Here is a 17,437-nt window from a genome sequence, read left to right as displayed (position 1 = left end):
TCATAGGCAGGTGGAGGTGGAAAATTGATCAGTAAGGGGCAGAGGGCAGCTGACTTGGACCCCAAAATAGGCTACAAAGTAATCCACAAAGGACTGCAATACCCCAGGATCCCCAACACAAGGCTATCAACAGGAGAAAGATGGTCAACAGGCAAAAGGTCCAATCATGCAGGCGCCCAGGGTAGAGGGTGTGACTCAGGCTGGCACAGCTCAACCTGCCTCTAGGCCTCAGTCTGCCTGCCCGTGGTTAGATGATTTCTGGACACATCCCTGTGTCCCCAGCTCTGACGTGCTGGGTTCAAGAGTATTCTGGCACTCTTGAGAAGGCAGGCTCTGGGCAGACAGGAGCACCCTGGGAGGGAAGGAGGGGGCAGGCTTGAGAGAAGTCCTACCTGAGCAGGAGGTGAGGACGTAGACCAGGGCAGCGATGCAGCTGCTGCTGATGAAGGCCAGGAGCATGTCATTGTTGAATGTCCTGCGCACTTCATAGTCAAACAGGTCTGTCCCCCCATAGAGAACCTGGACTTTGCTGGGGGAAGGGAGGACGTGGAGAGAGGAAAGACGGGAAGAGGATTAGAGCCGGCTGTGAACACATGGAGGAGGATCAGGAGCTGTCCACTTCCCTGTGGCTTTGTACCTTGGCTGGACATCAAAATTACCTGGGGGCTTCCAATCATCCTGATGGAAGGCCAGACTCCAGACAAATTCTATCAGAACTGCCAGGGTGGGGCTGAATCATCAGGGCTCTTTAACTCTCCCAGGTGATTCAGATGTAGGGTCAAGGTTGAGAACCACTGCTCTACGCAGATCATGATCAATTATAATCAGCTTCTATGTCATCTTCCAATTCTCCGTATCTATAGCCAAGTTCTAAATCCAAACTGGCTGCTAGATATTCAGTTTTACACTGCTATTCAGTGTGTGCTTAACACAAGTTATTTTTAATTAAAAAAAAAATAACATAACCAGCCTGGTCAAACTGTGTCTTAAAACACAAACGAGTGACATCTGCTTCTGGCCAAGATGGAGTAAGAAGATGGAGTCCATATTTGTCTTCCCACTGAAACCAACCAAAATGTTAGAAAATACATGAAACAAGGCAACCAAGGATGATGATCCCTGAGAGATGAAAAACAAAATGAGTCCTATACATATCCTGGCTTATTGCTTTTGAGAGAGTTTCCAGTCCTCCATGCAGCCTAAAATATGGGTTATTGGACTCCCCAAAGGAGGCTGAAAATTTTCCAAACTTGATGAAAACTATAAACCCACTGATACAAGAAGCTTCAGCAATGAACCCCAAGCACAAAAAAGCTACAGTGCACATCATAACCAAATTGCTTAAAAATAGTGACCAAAAGAAAATCTTAAAAAGCAGCATGAGGAAAAGACACAGAGGAACAAAGACAAGGCTGGCAGCAGCCTTCTCATTAAAAACAGGGCACACGAGAAGGCAGGGGAGCAACATCCTTTGCAGGTAGTGGAAAAAAAGTCAACCCAGGATTCTATACCCAGCAAAAAATACATTTCAAAAAACAAAGGCACAACGGAAAATTTTTTCAGATAAACAAAAACTGAAATAATTAATCTCCAGTACACCTGCACTAAAAGATATTTTTTGAGTCAGGGTCTCACTTTGTGACCCAGGATGGAGTGCAATGGCATGATCATAGCTCACTATAGCCTCTAACTCCTGGGCTCAAGCAGTCCTCCTACCTCAGCCTCCTGAGTAGCTACACTACAGGTACGTGCCATCATGCCTGGCCATATTTTTTTTTTCAATACAGATGGTGATATGGTTTGGTGGTGTCCCCACCCAAATCTCAACTTGAATTGTATCTCCCAGAATTCCCACATGTTGTGGGAGAGACACAGGGGGAGGTGACTGAATTATGGGGCTGGTCTTTCCCGTGCTATTCTCGTGATAGTGAATAAGTCTCATGAGATCTGATGGGTTTATCAGGTGTTTCTGCTTTTGCTTTTTCCTCATTTTCTCTTGCCATCACCATGATGGCCTTTTGCCTCCTGCCATGATTCTGAGTCCTCCCCAGCCATGTGGAACTGTAAGTCCAATTAAACCTCTTTTTGTTCCCAGTTTCAGGTATGTCTTTATCAGCATGGTTAAAATGAATGAATACAGTAATTGGTACCAGTAGAGTGGGGTGTTGCTGAACAGATACCCGAAAATGTAAAGCGACTTTGGAACTGGGTAACAGGCAGAGATTGGAACAGTTTGCAGGACTCAGAAGAAGACAGGAAAATGTGGGGAAGTTTGGAACTTCCTAGAGACTTGTTGAATGGCTTTGCCCAAAATGCTGATAGAGATATGGACAATAAAATTCAGGCTGAGGTGGTCTCAAATGGAGATGAGGAATTTGTTGGGAACTGGAGCGAAGGTGACTTGTTATGTTTTAGCAAAGAGACTGACAACATTTTGCCCCTGCCCTAGAGATTTGTGGAACTTTGAACTTTAGAGAGATGATTTAGGGTATCTGGTAGGAGAAATTTCTAAGCAGCAAAGCATTCGAGATGTGACTTGGGTGCTGTTAAAGGCATTCAGTTTTATAAGGGAAGCAGAGCATAAAAGTTTGGAAAATTTGCAGCCTGACTATGTAATAGAAAAGAAAAATCCATTTTCTGGGGAGAAACTCAAGCCAGCTATAGAAATTTGCATAAGTAGCAAGGAGCCTAATGTTAACCTCCAAGACTATGGGGATTACCATTCTCTGACATGGAAAATCTCAGAGAATTTCATGGCAGCCCCTCCCATCACAGGCCTGCTGGAGGCCCAGAAGGAAAAAATGGTTTCGTGGGCCAGGCCCAGGGTCACCATGCTGTGTGTAGCCTAGGGACTTGGTGCCCTGTGTCTCAACCACTCCAGTTGTGGCTGAAAGGGGCCAATGTACAGCTCAGGCTGTGGCTTCAGAGAGTGGATGTCCCAAGCTTTGGCAGCTTCCACATGGTGTTGAGCCTGCGGGTGCAAAAAAGTCAAGAATTGAGATTTGGGAACCTCCACCTACATTTCAGAAGGTATACGTAAACATCTGGATGCCCAGAAAAAACTTTGCTGCGGGGACAGGGCCCTCATGGAGAACCTCTGCTAGGGCAGTGCAGAGGGAAATGTGTGTCGGAGCCCCACACAGAATCCCTACTGGGGCACCACCTAGTGGAGCTGTGAGAAGAGGACCGCCATCCTCCAGACCCCAGAATTGTAGATTCACTGACAGCTTGCACTGTGCACCCAGAAAAGCCGCAGACACTCAATGCCAGTCCACGAAAGCAGCTGGGAGGGAGGCCATACCCTGCAAAGCCACAGGGGCGGAGCTGCCCAAGACCATGGAAACCCACCTTGCATCAGCATGACCTGGATTTGAGACCTGGAGTCAAAGGAGATCATTTTGGAGCTTTAAAATTTGACTGCCCCACTGAATTTCAGACTTGCGTGGGTTCTGTAACCTCTTTGTTTTGGCTAATTTCTCCCATTTGGAACAGTTGTATTTACCCAATACCTGTACCCCCATTGTATCTAGGAAGTAACTAGCTTGCTTTTGATTTTACAGGCTCATAGGCGGAAGGGACTTGCCTTGTCCCAGATGAGACTTCAGACTGCTTTTGGGTTAATGCTGAAATGAGTTAAGACTTTGCGGGAACTGTTGGGAAGGCATGATTTGTTTTGAAATGTGAGGACATGAGATTTGGAGGGGCCAGGGTGAAATGATATGGTTTGGCTGTGTCCCCACTCAAATCTCAACTTGAATTGTATCTCCCAGAATTCCCATGTGTTATGGGAGGAACCCAGGGGGAAGTAATTCAATCAAAGAGGCCCATCTTTCCCATGCTATTCTTGTGATAGTAAGTCTCATGAGATCTGATAGGTTTATCAGGGGGTTCTGCTTTTGCTTTTTCCTCATTTTCTCTTGCCATCACCATGTAAGAAGCACCTTTTGCCTCCTGCCATGATCCTGAGGCCTCTCCAGCCATGTGGAACTGTAAGTTCAATTAAACCTCTTTTTATTCCCAGGTTCAGGTATGTCTTTATCAGCAGCATGAAAATGAACTAATACAGATGGGGTCTCATTACGTTGCCCAGGCTGGTCTTGAACCCCTCGCCTCAAGCAATCCTCCTGCTTTGGCCTCCCAAAGTGGGATTACAGGCGTTAGCCACTGTGCTCAGCCTATGAGAGATGTTAAAGGAAATCCTCAGGCAAAAGGAAAATGGTAACAGATGGAAATATGGATCTACATAAAGAAACAAAGAGCACTGAAAATGGTAATGATATCAATAAATATATACAAATTTCTTATTTATTTAAATCTCTTTAAAAGATAATTGACATTTAAACAAAAATAATGTAATGTGGGGCTTATAATATACATTAAAATAAAATGTATAACCACATAACATAAAGGTCAGGAGGGAAAAAATGGAAGTATACTATTGTAAAGCTCTTATACTATATATGAAATGATATAATATCATTTGAAGATACACTGTGAAAATTTAAAAATGTATACTATAAACTCTAAAGCAACCACTAAAAGAGTTATAGCATAAAAGCCAACAAAGGCAATACAACAGAAAAAAAATTCAATTAGCTCAAAAGAAGGCAAAATAGAGGAAAGGAGAAACAGAGCATATGGAACAAACAGAATAAAATATACTTAAGTCTAACCATATTAATAATTGCATTAACTGTAAATGGCTTAAACACTCCAAGTAAGTCAGAGAGTATCAGAGACCTTTAAAAAAATCAAGACGTAGCTGACTACTAGAAACCCACTTTAAATATAAAGACACAAATAGGATAAAAGCAAAGGGATAGAAAATGATATACCATGCTAACATGGATCAAAAGGAAGCTGGATTGGTGATATTACTAAAAATGAAGAAAATTTCAGAGCAAAGACTATAACTAGATTTTTAGAGGCAAAGAAGATAATTTCAAAATGATAAAGGGATCAACTCAACCAAACTACAATCCTAAATGTTTTTATAGCTAATAACAGAGCTTTAAAATACACCAAGTAAAAACTAACAACTGAAAAAAGAAATAGAGAACTCCTGATTGTAGGTAGACGTTTCAATCTCTCTCTCTCAATAGTGCTGGAAAAATTAGACAGAAAAATCAGTAAGGAGATAGAAGACCATGAACAACACAATCAATGAACTTGATCTAATCAACACCCATAGAACATTTCATGTAAAAACAGAACTTTTTTTTTTCATGTATATAGAGAACATTCAGCAAAAAAGACCGTGTACTGGGCCATAAAACAAGACTCAATATATTTAAAAGAACTTATATCACACAAAGTATGTTCTCTAACCATCATGAAATTAAATTAAAAATCAGCAACAAAAAGCCTGAAAAATTCCCAAACATTTGAAAACGAAATAACACACTTTTAAGTTATACATGGGTCAAAGAAGAGATCAAAAGGAAAAATCAAAAGTATTTTGACCTGAATGAAAAGGAAAATAACATATCAAAATTTTGAGATGTGCTAAAATAGTCATACTTAAGGGGAATTTTATAGCACTAAACACTTCCATTAGGAAAGAAAGGTTTCAAATCAATGGCCTTAGCTTCTACTTTAAGAAAGTAGTACAAGAGAAAATGAAATGTAACATGAACCAAAGAAAGAAAATAATAAAGATCAGAGCAGAAATCAAAGAAATAGAAAACAGAAAAGCAATGGAGAAAATCAATGAAAACAGGTAGCACGATAGGGTGACAATAGTCAATAATAAGTTAATTGTACATTTTAAAATAACTTAAGACTGTAACTGGATTGTTTATAACTCAAAGGATAAATGCTTGAAGGGATGGATACCCCATTCCCTGTTGATGTGCTTACCTCACATTGCATGCCTCTATCAAAACATCTCATGTAACCCATAAATATATACACCTACTATGTGCTCATGAAAATTAAAATTAAAAATAAATAAATCTAGTTCTCAAACAAGATAATCAATGAAACCAAAAGCTAGTTCTGTGAGATCAATAAAACAGATAAGCTTCTAGCTAGACTAACCATGAAAAAAAAAGAAAGAAGACACATGGAAGGAGACATCACTACAATTTCTACAAGTATTAAAAAGATAGTAGGGAAATATTATAAATCATTTTATACCAACAAATTTGACTATTCTTTTTTTTTTTTTAAGAGACAGGGTCTCGCTCTGCCACCCAAGCTGCAGTACAGTGGCACAATCATAGCTCAGTGCAGCCTCGAACTCCTTGGCTCAAGAGATCCTCCCACTTCAGCTGCCAAAGTAGTGGGGACTACAGGCATGTGTCACCATGTCTGACTAATTTTTGTGTGTTTTTAGAGACAAAGTCTTGCTGTTTTCCTGGCTGGTCTTAAACTCCTGGCCTCGAGGATCCTCTTGCCTCAACCTTCCAAGTAGCTGGGAATATAGGCGTGAACTACAGTACCCTACTAGTGTTCACTGTGTTGATGATGGTGAGGGCTTCACAGTGTATACACGTCAAAACCAATTAAATGGTAAAGTATGTGCAGTTGGTTGTATGCCAATTATACCTCAATAAAGCGGTTAAAAATATAAACAGGACTTTAAAAAGCCAAGTTGAAAGAATCTCTGGATTATCTACTTCGTTGAATTAAATAGGTTAGCTATCCTTTCATTAGACTAGAAAATCAATCATTTATTCATTCACACATTAATTTGGATAGCTTTTATAGAGTAACTTCTAGGTTCTGTGTCCTGTGCTAGATGCTGGTTACAAAAAGACATATGCCCATACTTTTACTCTCAAGTTGAAAGAAATAGCTTATGGAAGACCAGTATCTTACCTAAAACTACTATAATGTCCACTAAAATTCAGAAATTATTTGCGATGACAGCAGAGAGTTGCTGAAGTAATCAGAACTAGAGGGCTAAGACTCCAGAAAGGAAAGAGCCCAGGGAAAGCAAGCTGCCCTTCTACAGCCATGTTTATCCTGGAGGCATTTGCTGATTCTAAATTTGGGCAGAAGCCTGGAAAACCTGGCTGGGATAAGCCAGCAGAGCTCTGGGCAGACACTTGCAGACCAGCAGAGCACATGGGCAGGTTTTCCCTCAGCCCTTCTGCTGAAGACGGGGGCTATGTGGGGTCTGAAGCCAAAACCTAAGCAGAAACCCTCTGAAAAAGCAGGGTGGAGTTTTTGTTTTTATTTTTTTAGCAGCTTTGGGAGATAAAATATTAGAGTTTGGAACCTATCAGGGAAAAGGATGCTGCAGAATACATCAAGCTCTCAGTTGAAAATCCTAGAAAATCTAGGGCAAACTAGAGGTAGACTGAGACTTTTCAGGATTGCAAACCATCCTCAACTCTCAGTGTGGTCACTGCCTGTTTAAGGTGATTAGTCACGACTCTATGTGCCTTCTGAAGTGAAGGATAACTTTTCTCTGGAGGAAATAACATCATTTGGACCTCTGTGTGTGTGGGTTTTTTTTCCACATAATGTTCATCACTAATAAAAGTTACACTTTGAGAGGCTGAGGTGGGAGGACCACTTGAGGCCAGGAATTTGAGACCAGTCTGGGCAACATAGCGAAACCTTGTCTCAAACAAAACCAAAAAACTAGCTGGGCATGGTGGCACATGCCTGTAGACCTAGCTACTCAGGAGGCTGAGATGAGAGGATTACCTGAGCCCAGGAGTTTGAGGCTGCAGTGAGCTATGACCATGACACTGCACTCCAGCCTTAATGACAGAGTAAGACCTTGTCTCAAAAAGACAAAAATAAAAAAATAAAAATTACCAGGTATACCCATAGGCAGGACCACATGATCCCAAACCAAGTGAAAGAACAGACTACAAAACAAATCTGCAGGCTATCCATATACTAAAAGTTGGTAAGATCTTTAAAAAAACTATAATTAACATGTTTAAGAACAGAGAGAAGAATGTGAACAAAATAAATTAAATGATGAATAAAATAACTGCACCAGTGATTTAGATCTATAACAGATTCAAACGGAAATTCTCAAAATGGAAAAATAGAACAATAACATTAAAAACTCAATAGACATTAAATGGCAGACTAGAGACAATAAATAGAAAGCAAGATCAGTGAACTAGAATATCTAAACCAAAGTATAGAAAGAAAAATAAAAAAAAACAAAACCCAGAAAAAAGCATTGAAAACATGGGGCTCAGTGAAAAGATTTAACATCTGTGTAATCAGAGTGCATAAAAGAGGGAACAGAGAACAAGGTAGAAGCAATATTTGAAGAGATAATAGCTAGGACATTCTTAAAACTGATTATAGTTATCAATCTACAGCTTCGAGAAACTCTGCGTCCTCAAACAGAACAAACACAAAGAAAATGCACCAAGATGCCTCACAGTAAGACTGGTGAAAACAAAGACAGAGAAATCTTAAAAGTAGAAAACAGAGAATTTTTAATAGAGCAACAAAAAAGATTTACAGCCTACTTTTCTACAGAAATGATGGAAGTCAGAAGACAATGGAGTGACATCTTCAGGTAAAGTATTAAAAGAAATTAACTGCCAATTTATAATAATTCTATACCAGCAAAAATATACTTCAAAAATGAAAGTAAAATAAAGATGTCTACTAGGCAAACAAAACAAAGAATCTGTCACCAGCAAACCTACACTGAAAGAAATGTAGACACAAGGAAAATGATCCCAGTGGGAAACATGAAATAGAACAAAGTAATGAACACCAACAGAACAGGCAATTATGCGAATAAATATAATGAACACAGACTCTGTAAAATAATGATGTAATGTCTTATGGGGCTTAAATGTAGTAAGAATTAAAATGCATGCAACATAAAGGCAAAAAACTGAAGCTCAATAAATGTAGTGAACATATTGTAAGATTCCAGTATTAAAAGCAGTAAAAGTGATCATTTATATTATACTGTTAAGTCAAGGTACATGTTGCCATCTCTTGGGTAACCAATAATAGAGTAATTTTAAGAATTTTGTTCATCCAAAAGAAGGCATTAAAGACAGGATTGTCACCACTGCTGTGACACTCTAACGGGAGGAAACAGAAAAGAGTGGCTTTTCCCTTAAGGGCGGGGGTTTTGCCTTAGCAGCTAAACATCTGGGCAGAGATAACACTGGTATCTAAAACCGTAAAGGTCCTTCTATAGCAAGCACCTTTCAGTTTCCCAACCCAGCCAAGTACCTTTCCTTGAGGCATCTCCATTCATTTATTCATTCACTCCCCAGACAAACCCTTACTAAGGGGTACCTGGCACCGTGCTGTGGCTTGGCCTATAGAAACGGAATCAGAAACAAACCCAGTCTTCAACAAACTCACATCCTATAGAGACAGACGGTTACACCAGACCTCTCTCAAACTCAAATGTGCAAACAAATCACCTGGAAATACTGCAGGTCTGGGACAGAGCTTGAGATTCTGCATTTCTAACAAGCCCCTAGGTGATGCTGATGTTGTTGGCTGGAGAAATGCACTGTGAGTTACAACTAAAAGACAGAGTGAGGGGCACTATGATAAAACTGTAGCTCAGAGAGGTGAAATAGCTCACTAAGACTCACAATAACTTGAATAACTGGGATGGGACTCAAGATACATCTGACTCCAAAGTCTGTGTATGCTCTTTCCTGCCTCCCTTAAGGAAAAGAAAGGGGACTGTGGAAACAGGGGGAGTTTCTCAGTCCTATTTGTGCTGTTATGACAGAACACCGGAGACTGGGTAATTTACAAAGAAAAGAGGTTTTATTTAGTTCATGGTTCTGCAGGCTGGGAAGTTCAATGGCATGGCACTGGCTTCTGGTGAAGGCTTTTGTGCTGCATCATAACACAGAGGAAGGTCAAAGGGGGAACAGGAAAAAGGGACCAAACAAGAGGAAGAACCTCGCTTTACAACAACCTGTTCTCTTGGGAACTAATCCATTCCCGCAAGAGTGAGAACTAGCTCACTCCCACAATATGGCATTAATCTATTCATGAAGGATCCACCCCCATGACCCAAACGTCTTCCGCTAGGCCCCAGCTCTCAATACTGCTGCACTGGAAATTATACTTCAACATGAGTTTTGACAGGGACAAAACATATCCAAACCATAGCAGGTTGAGTGGGCATTTAGTCCAGCCTTTGGGCAAAGTTGCCCAAGTTGGATCTTAACAGATGAATAGGAGCTTGCCTGGCAAAGAAGTAGGGCAGGGAGAAGGCTCCCAGTGCAGTAACTGGCACAAAAACACAAAGGGTGAGCGTCTGGATTTCAATCTCATTCCACCACCGATAAGCTTTAAAATTGTGAACAACTTACCTAATTGCCATTTCTCAGTTTCCTCAACTATAAAGTGGAGATAATCATAACAGCACCCACCTCATTGCGCTGGTGTGAGAATTAAATGAGTTGGTATGTATAAAGGGTTTCGAACAGTGTGTGGCACAGAGTAAGTGCTCGATAAACATTAGCTCTGATTATTCCAGCAGTTACTCAATATAAGGGATGAGCAGTGGAAGGAATGAGGGTATTTCACGCAGAATGATTCATCCTGTGCCTGGGACTGGCCTGTCAAGGCGGAGACTGGGAAAGCACTGCAATTATTGCCCAGAAGGATTTCTGCCCTGTTCTAGTGGGGAAGGACCCAGTTGCATTCCCAAGCACACCATCCCAAAGCCCCTTCCACCCCAAAGCACTTTCACATCTGTTAGCTCATCTCTTAGTGACTCCAGAGGGCAGCCAGAATCATGTTCTCCATTCTAACAAAGGAACGCTGACACCCAGAGAAGTAAAGTGACTTGCTCATTACCTCCCTGGGTATTACAGACAGGAAGTGTGGTTAATTTTAGGTATCAATGTGATTGGATTAAGGAATACGGAGAGAACTGATAAAGCCTTGCCTCTGGGTGTGTCTGTGTGGGTCTTCCCAGAAGGGACTGGCATGTGAATCAGTGGCCAGGGTGGGCAGCATCCAGTTGGCTGGGGGCCAGGATAGAATGAAAAGGGCTGAAAGGTGATTTCCTCTCTCTCTCTTTCCCTCCTGCAGCTAGGACACTCTTCTACCGCCCCGGAAGTCAAAACTCTAGGCCCTCTGGCCTTTGGATTCCAGGACTTACACCAGCTGTCCTAAGGGGGTCTCAGGCCTTTGATCTTGGGACCAAGAATTACACCATTAGTTTCCCTAGTTCTGAGGCCTTCAAGTTTGGACTGAGCCAGACTACCAGTATCCAAAGGTCTCCACCTTGCAGATGGCGTGTCCTGGGACCTAGACTCCATAACTGCATGAGCCAATTCCCCTAACAAATCCTCTCTCACATATCCCTCTATCCATCCTATTGATTCTGTCTCTCTTGAGAACCCTGACTAATACAGGGAGAAACTCCTTACTCCCTGGCCGATACTCTTTCCAGAAAGACCTTGAGCACCATCTCAGGAGAAAATCAATACCCAAGACCTCCAGGGCAGAGTTCTGGGATTTCCCACCTGGCCCAAAGCTGTCATGTTCACTAACCATTAGCACTGATCAAGCAAAGGGGACTTTCATGTGTCAGAGTGACTGCAAGGATGTACTTGTTCTGTCCCGATTTGGAAAGAAAGACTTCCCAAGGAAAGATGATAGGGAAAGGGATACGGGGTTTAAGGGTAAGAGGCAACTGGAAACCAGTTTCCTGTCGTGACGCAGCCCTTTTCTGGGACACACATGGGCACGCACACACAGGATGCAGCTGGACTTCCCACCTGGTAGACTGCTTGGCCAGCATGGCTACGTAGGTGACCACGAAGCTCTGAAACTTAGCCCGTTGTTCCTCCCAGCGGTCATCCACTGAGTAGTAGTTGGGCAAGGGTGCTCCAAACAGGATCTCACTGCGCAGGAGGGAGCTCTTCAGATTGTCTGCAGAGAGGCCCTCATCCACGTACCAGTAGAACTCAGGGTGAGTCATGGCCAGCTCCAGGGAGCCTGCAAGGACAGGGGTGGAGGCCCCAAGAGTTCAGCTGGTCAGCTCCGACCAACCCTCCTCCCTCAAGGCCATCCAGTCTCATTGCAGCCCTGCCTCCCAGGATTCTCCCCTGCCCACATCTACCAAAACTCCACCCCAGGCCCCACAGCCACTCTCTCACCCTGCCCTACCCTTCCTCAAGCCCCTCCCTAATTTACCTAAAATGAACCCTACCTCAGTCTTCTTCAACCCCAATCTTTCTCCTGTCTTCCTCTGGTCAGATTCCTGGTTCTCTCTTACCACATCCTGGCCTTTCTCTAACCAGCCTCACATCCGAGCCCCATTCCACGCTTTATCTACTTCCGACCACAGCAGAACCCCCAAAAACCTTCACCTGGGTCTGCGTCCAAACTTCCCTCCAAGCTCTCCTTCAGTTCCCTCTCACGCTCACCTCACACCTGAGCCCAGCCCTTTTCACCTTGTCCTCTGGCCATGCCCAACACTCAGCTCCAGACTGACTGGGCCCGGACCAAATCTCCCCAAAGAGCTGTATGAAACCAGGTCCTACGCCCCGCCCCAGGATCCCGGCCGCTCACCCCGGATGTCCGCTAGGTCCTGGCCCATGCCGTCATAGTAGATCTTGCCGCCCCTCTCGGTGGGGAAAAAGTAGGTCATGAGCGAGCTGGGGGGCGAGCAGTAGGAGTAGGAGCCCAGCGGCAGGTCCTTGAGCACCTCGTGGGGCTTCCAGCAGAACTCCCGGAAGCCCGGGTGGTCCATGATCTTGCGCTCGATCTCGTGGATCGTGACCAGCCGCTCACTGGTGAAGATGTTGCGCTCTGCGTCGCCGCGCGCCAGGAAGATGAGCTCGATGCGCCAGTGCGCGTGCGTCTGCGTGTTGGCACTCACGTAGGCGCGCGAGTAGTCCCAGCGCGAGGCTCCTCGGCGGGCACGGCTCTGATTGGCCGCGGCTGCCGCGGGGGGCGGGACGCTGGGCTGGTGCCACCCATTTTTGCTCAGCCGCTGTTTCCACGGGTCTTTGCTCTGGTCGGCTGCCAGATCCCCCAGGGGCGGGGTCTCACGCCGAAGTCTCCCGCTCCGATTGGCGGGGGACTTTTGGGCAGTGGAAGTGTCCTGGGACAGTCCTGGGCCGCGGAGTGAGGCCGCCGGGATGACGCGGGGGGCTCGGGAAACTTGCCGCGAGCGGTTGCTGACATGCAGCTGCTGCAGTTGCTCTGAGATAAGGCGCTGAAGCGTCTCGGAGGTGAAGTCGGCCAAGTCGCGCCGGTTCCGCCCCCAGGATCCAAACTGGGACTTGAGCGCCAGGGTGAGGGCGTCGAAACGCTGCGAGGCCTCGTGGTTGCGTATCTCAAAGGCGTTGTAGGAGATGTCAATGTCCAGCGGTGGGTAGTAAAGAAACATGAAGGCTGACAGGACCATGGGGATGCTGCAGCCCAGGAAGAGCACCAGCCCAGCACAGCACGGATTGGTGAAGGCCCAGCCCAGGGTACTCCAGAAGCCCGAGGCTGGGGGCCGGGAAGGTAAGGGCCAGTGCCGCCAGCAACACTGCCCCACTGCCCCAGGTCGGGGCCCTGGCTTCTGGGCCCCCGGAAAGGCCTCACCCGTTGCTGCTTCTTCCTCCTGCTCCTCCTCTAGCCACACATCCTGCAGCAAGGGGTCATCCTCCGTGTCCATAGCCTGCAGGAGAGGGAGAGGGTCAGCAGGCTGGAGAGACAGGGAGGGGAAGGTGCCCTGTGGTGTAGTTCGCGCAGCCCTGGGTAGCAATTCTGTCCACTCATAACCAAATACTAACACTGCAATGGAATTGCATCAAGCTCGCATCAACACAACTGAATTTAACCACTTGTAAAAAATGCAAAGAAAATTCCTGTTATTTGCCCATCACCTCTCCCTTTTGGGTCTTGGCTTGAAAGCCAAGGCCACAGAAAATAAGGAGAATTGCAGACAGAAAGGATGTTTCTCCTGGGGTGACGGATATTTTTTAAAAAGTCTGACCACACAATTTTCTAATTTTTGCTGCATCCTCTGACACTAGAACTCTCAAGGCCAATGTAAGATTCGACTTCACTGCAACCACTCTTATTTAATGAACAGCTGTAAAGTACCTCCAGCAAGTATCAGGGTGCAAGGGAAAGAGCACGATCTTTGGAATCAGGCAGACCCTGATTTGAGTCCTGGCTGTGTATCAGCAAGGCAGTGAGCCTCCCTGAACTTTGGAGTCCTCATCTATAAAATAGAAGTGGCCATTGCTGCCTGTACGACTGTGGGGTCAAAAGTGGAAGTACTCTGCAGTCTGTGTAGTATGTTAGTTATTATCTGTCACATAAGCAGATTTCTGCTCCCCGCTGGGGACTGTAACATGCTCAGCCATTGCCCGGGAACTGTGCCAGGACTAGGTGCCTGTCACAGCTCTCCTGGAGAACCTTCAGTAGCTTCCCACCCCCTCTCTGGGATGCTGCAGCTGCAGCCACTGTTTGTCAGGCTCGGGCCACTTAATATGCAGCTCCAGCAACATCAAACCTTTGGGCATGGGCAGGGGCCGGGCATCTGCCTCCCAGAGACTTCAGCGCAGCAGCAGGAGGGCCTGGCAGGAGAGGGCAGGGCTGGGCAACCAGAGGACTCCAGCGGGGTGGTCCAAAGAGAAGAGGCTTTCCGACATCCCCGGCATGGCCTGGGCCCCTTGTCCTGCCTGCCCTCTGGACAGAGAGAGACTCATTATCCAGTTAGATGCTAGGCAGTGAGAGGAGGAAGTTAATTATGCTAGCGATAGCTAATTAATGCTGCCTTTCCTATTAACATTCTCTGGAGTGCTCCATTTCAATTAGATGATCTGTCCAGGAAGAGAGGCTGCTGTCAGTCCAGAGAAAGTAAGCAAGAGGAGGTGAAGGAAGGAGGGAAACAAAGACAGGAAAAGAGGAGAGAGACAGAGGGGAGAGTGGAATGGTGGGGGATGAGGGAGAGACTGAGATGCAAACAGGGAGACAAGAAGAAACAGGAAGAGTGACTAAGGATGTGAGGGAGAGGACGGGTGTGCAGCAGAAGACTTGCAAGAGAGAGGCCTGGAAGGGGCGGGAATTGCTCCTGTAATATGCAAGATTCCTATCAATGAGATAATTAAACTTCCCATTTGCGATGCCCTAACACGAGCCTGCCAGCTTGCCGAGGGGGTGCTAACTTCTCTGAAGCCCAATTTGTATTCGCACTGGAGGCAGCTCAGACTGACCCCATCTCCAAAGGGAAAAACCCAGTCTGCACCTGGAGGTGAGAAGTGTGGGAGCCTTTGCCCCATTCTTGGCCTCAGAAGAAGAAAGCTGATGGGAATAAGGTGGAGAGGGGAGAGGCCGCATTTGCAGCTGGGAACTACATCCATCCATCCTGCCCGTGCCTCAGCCTGCCTTGTGGGGAGTACAGTTTAGTGTGTTGGTGTTGCAGGGGGTCAAAGGCCAGGATTCTGGGTCACAGCAACACTCCCTGGGTGATCTGAAAGCCCCTTGATCCCATTGCTATTCCACCAGGAATGTCACTGCCTTCCCCAAGGGGTCCACATTGAATTCATCATTCAAGTCCTTGCTCAAGTGTCACCTCTGCCAAGAAGCCTTCCTAGATCTGAACCCCTGCCCCCAGCTGCCTAAGCTTCTCACCATCCTTACTAGATTTTGCCTGGAGGTAAAAATTACTACAGGGAAGGGAGGGAGAGGCAGTGGAGCAGTGTTAAGAGCTACGGCTTCGGAGGCAGACAGACTTGGGTGCAAATCAAGATTTAGGGCAGGCAGTTTAACTTTGCTCAGCATCAGTCTCCCCATCTGCAGAATGGGTGGAACAGTGCTCACCGCCAAAACTATCAGAAGGATGGCGTAGACAACAGACCGAGTACAGTGCCTGGCGGACATCAGTGCCTGGGAAATGGCAGCTACTATTCTTTTACACGCTCCTTCCCTCCGAAGGCTGGAACCCCTAACAGATACATGGAGCAGGCTGTGTTTTCCAAAGAGGCTGCAACAATATCTGCCATCTCAGGTGCTTATCTCCGGATGTGACTTTGCCTCTCCTCCTATCAAGCAGGCAAGGCTGCCATAGTCACCAGCCCACCCGGATTCAAGGGGAAGGAATGCAGACATTAGGAAGTAAAGGAAGATGCGGCTTCCTCCTGGCTCTCTTTGGATGCTCATCCTTGGGATCAGCCACCATGCTATGAGAATGCCCAAACTAGCCCATACAGAGAGATCACACGTAGGACTTCCTGCCGACAACCAAGCTGACAGCCAGCATCAACCACCATGTGCTGTGAGCATGTAAGCGACGCTGCAGATAATCCCAGCCCCCAGTCATTGAGTAACCCCTAGCCTTCCAGTCTTTCTAGCCGAGGCCCAGACACCACGGAGTGGAACTCAGCCATCCTCTCCTGTGCCCTGTCCTGACCCGCAGAATGCACGATAGTTGTTATATGTCTCTGCGCTCTGGGACGTTTTGTTACATAGCAATAGCAACTGGAGCAATTGCAGTGAAGCCTTGTTCTATGTGTGACTCCATGCCCTGCAGACAGCATTCGCTGGGTTTAAGTGACCAGAAAATTGGGCCCAGCCACTCCACCTCTATGTGAGAGCCCTACAGGGGGGTAGACATGAGCTTTAAGGGAGCAGGGACTTAGTTGTCATACTCCCTGCTGGGTTCTCATGGCCTAAAATACTGTTCGGGAGGGGGGGCAATCAGATATTTGTTGAGTGAAAGAAGGAAAAGGAGTCTCTGATGAACTTGGGTTAGGTATCCGATAGAACTTTCCCCTGGACAAATGAATTAACGGCATTTGCAGCAACCTGGATGAGATTGGAGACTATTATTCTAAGGGAAGTAACTCAGGAGTGGAAAACCAAACATCGCATGTTCTCACTGATACGTGGGAGCTGAGCTATGAGGACGCAAAGGCATAAGAATGATATAGTGGACTCTGGGGACTTGGGAGGAAGGGTGGGAGGATGAGGGAGGAAAGACTACAAATGGGGTGCAGTGCAAAACAAATTGTAAATTTGTTTTCCTTTCTCAAATGATGAGAAATGATCAGCAGTGCACCCTATTTGATGGGTGATGGGCGCACCAAAATCTCACAGATCACCATTAAAGAACTTACTCATGTAACCAAATACCACCTGTACCCCAATAACATATGGAAAATTTTTTTTAAAACAATTTTTTTTAAAAAGAACTTTCCCCTGGACAGAAAGGGCAACAGACCCCAAGCCACATAAGCATCGGCAGGGGATACAGATTCCTCCAGGTTGGGAAGGATCTGGAAGACTGTGAAATGGACAAGGCAGGAAGTGGATTTGATGAGTTCTTGGTCGATCCTGCACCCTCCCCACTCCGTGCCTGCCTTCTCAGTCTGCCCCCAAAATGAAAAGTACCACAAGGGAAATCACACCAGACTGGTGGGTGGTCAACCCACATGTCTCCAGGCCTGGCTCAGCCACCAGCTTTCTGGGAGGCCCTGTGTCTGTCCCACCCCTCTTGGGGCCCTGT

At 45.7% G+C, this 17,437-nt stretch overlaps 1 protein-coding gene across 1 annotated transcript in view; it reads right to left on the bottom strand.

Annotated features, from left to right (window-relative positions):
* DISP3 (dispatched RND transporter family member 3) overlaps nt 1–13,597 on the bottom strand; it is a 37,267-nt gene extending 23,670 nt beyond the window's left edge. The window contains exons 1-3 of the mRNA XM_064363270.1: nt 12,502–13,597; nt 11,706–11,925; nt 393–529 (exon numbers count right to left, since the gene is read on the bottom strand). Of these exons, the coding sequence (XP_064219340.1) occupies nt 393–529; nt 11,706–11,925; nt 12,502–13,597 (1,453 nt within the window). The remainder of the gene's footprint in view (nt 1–392; nt 530–11,705; nt 11,926–12,501) is intronic.
* Between the last annotated feature and the right edge of the window lie 3,840 nt (nt 13,598–17,437).

This window comes from Aotus nancymaae, unplaced genomic scaffold (genome assembly GCF_030222135.1).
Source record: "Aotus nancymaae isolate 86718 unplaced genomic scaffold, 86718_ANA_hifiasm-v0.15.2.pri h1tg000053l, whole genome shotgun sequence".
In the NCBI taxonomy this organism is placed as follows: domain Eukaryota; kingdom Metazoa; phylum Chordata; class Mammalia; order Primates; family Aotidae; genus Aotus; species Aotus nancymaae.
Note: the sequence above shows the minus strand (reverse complement) of the source record. Positions and strands in the feature narration are given on the sequence as shown.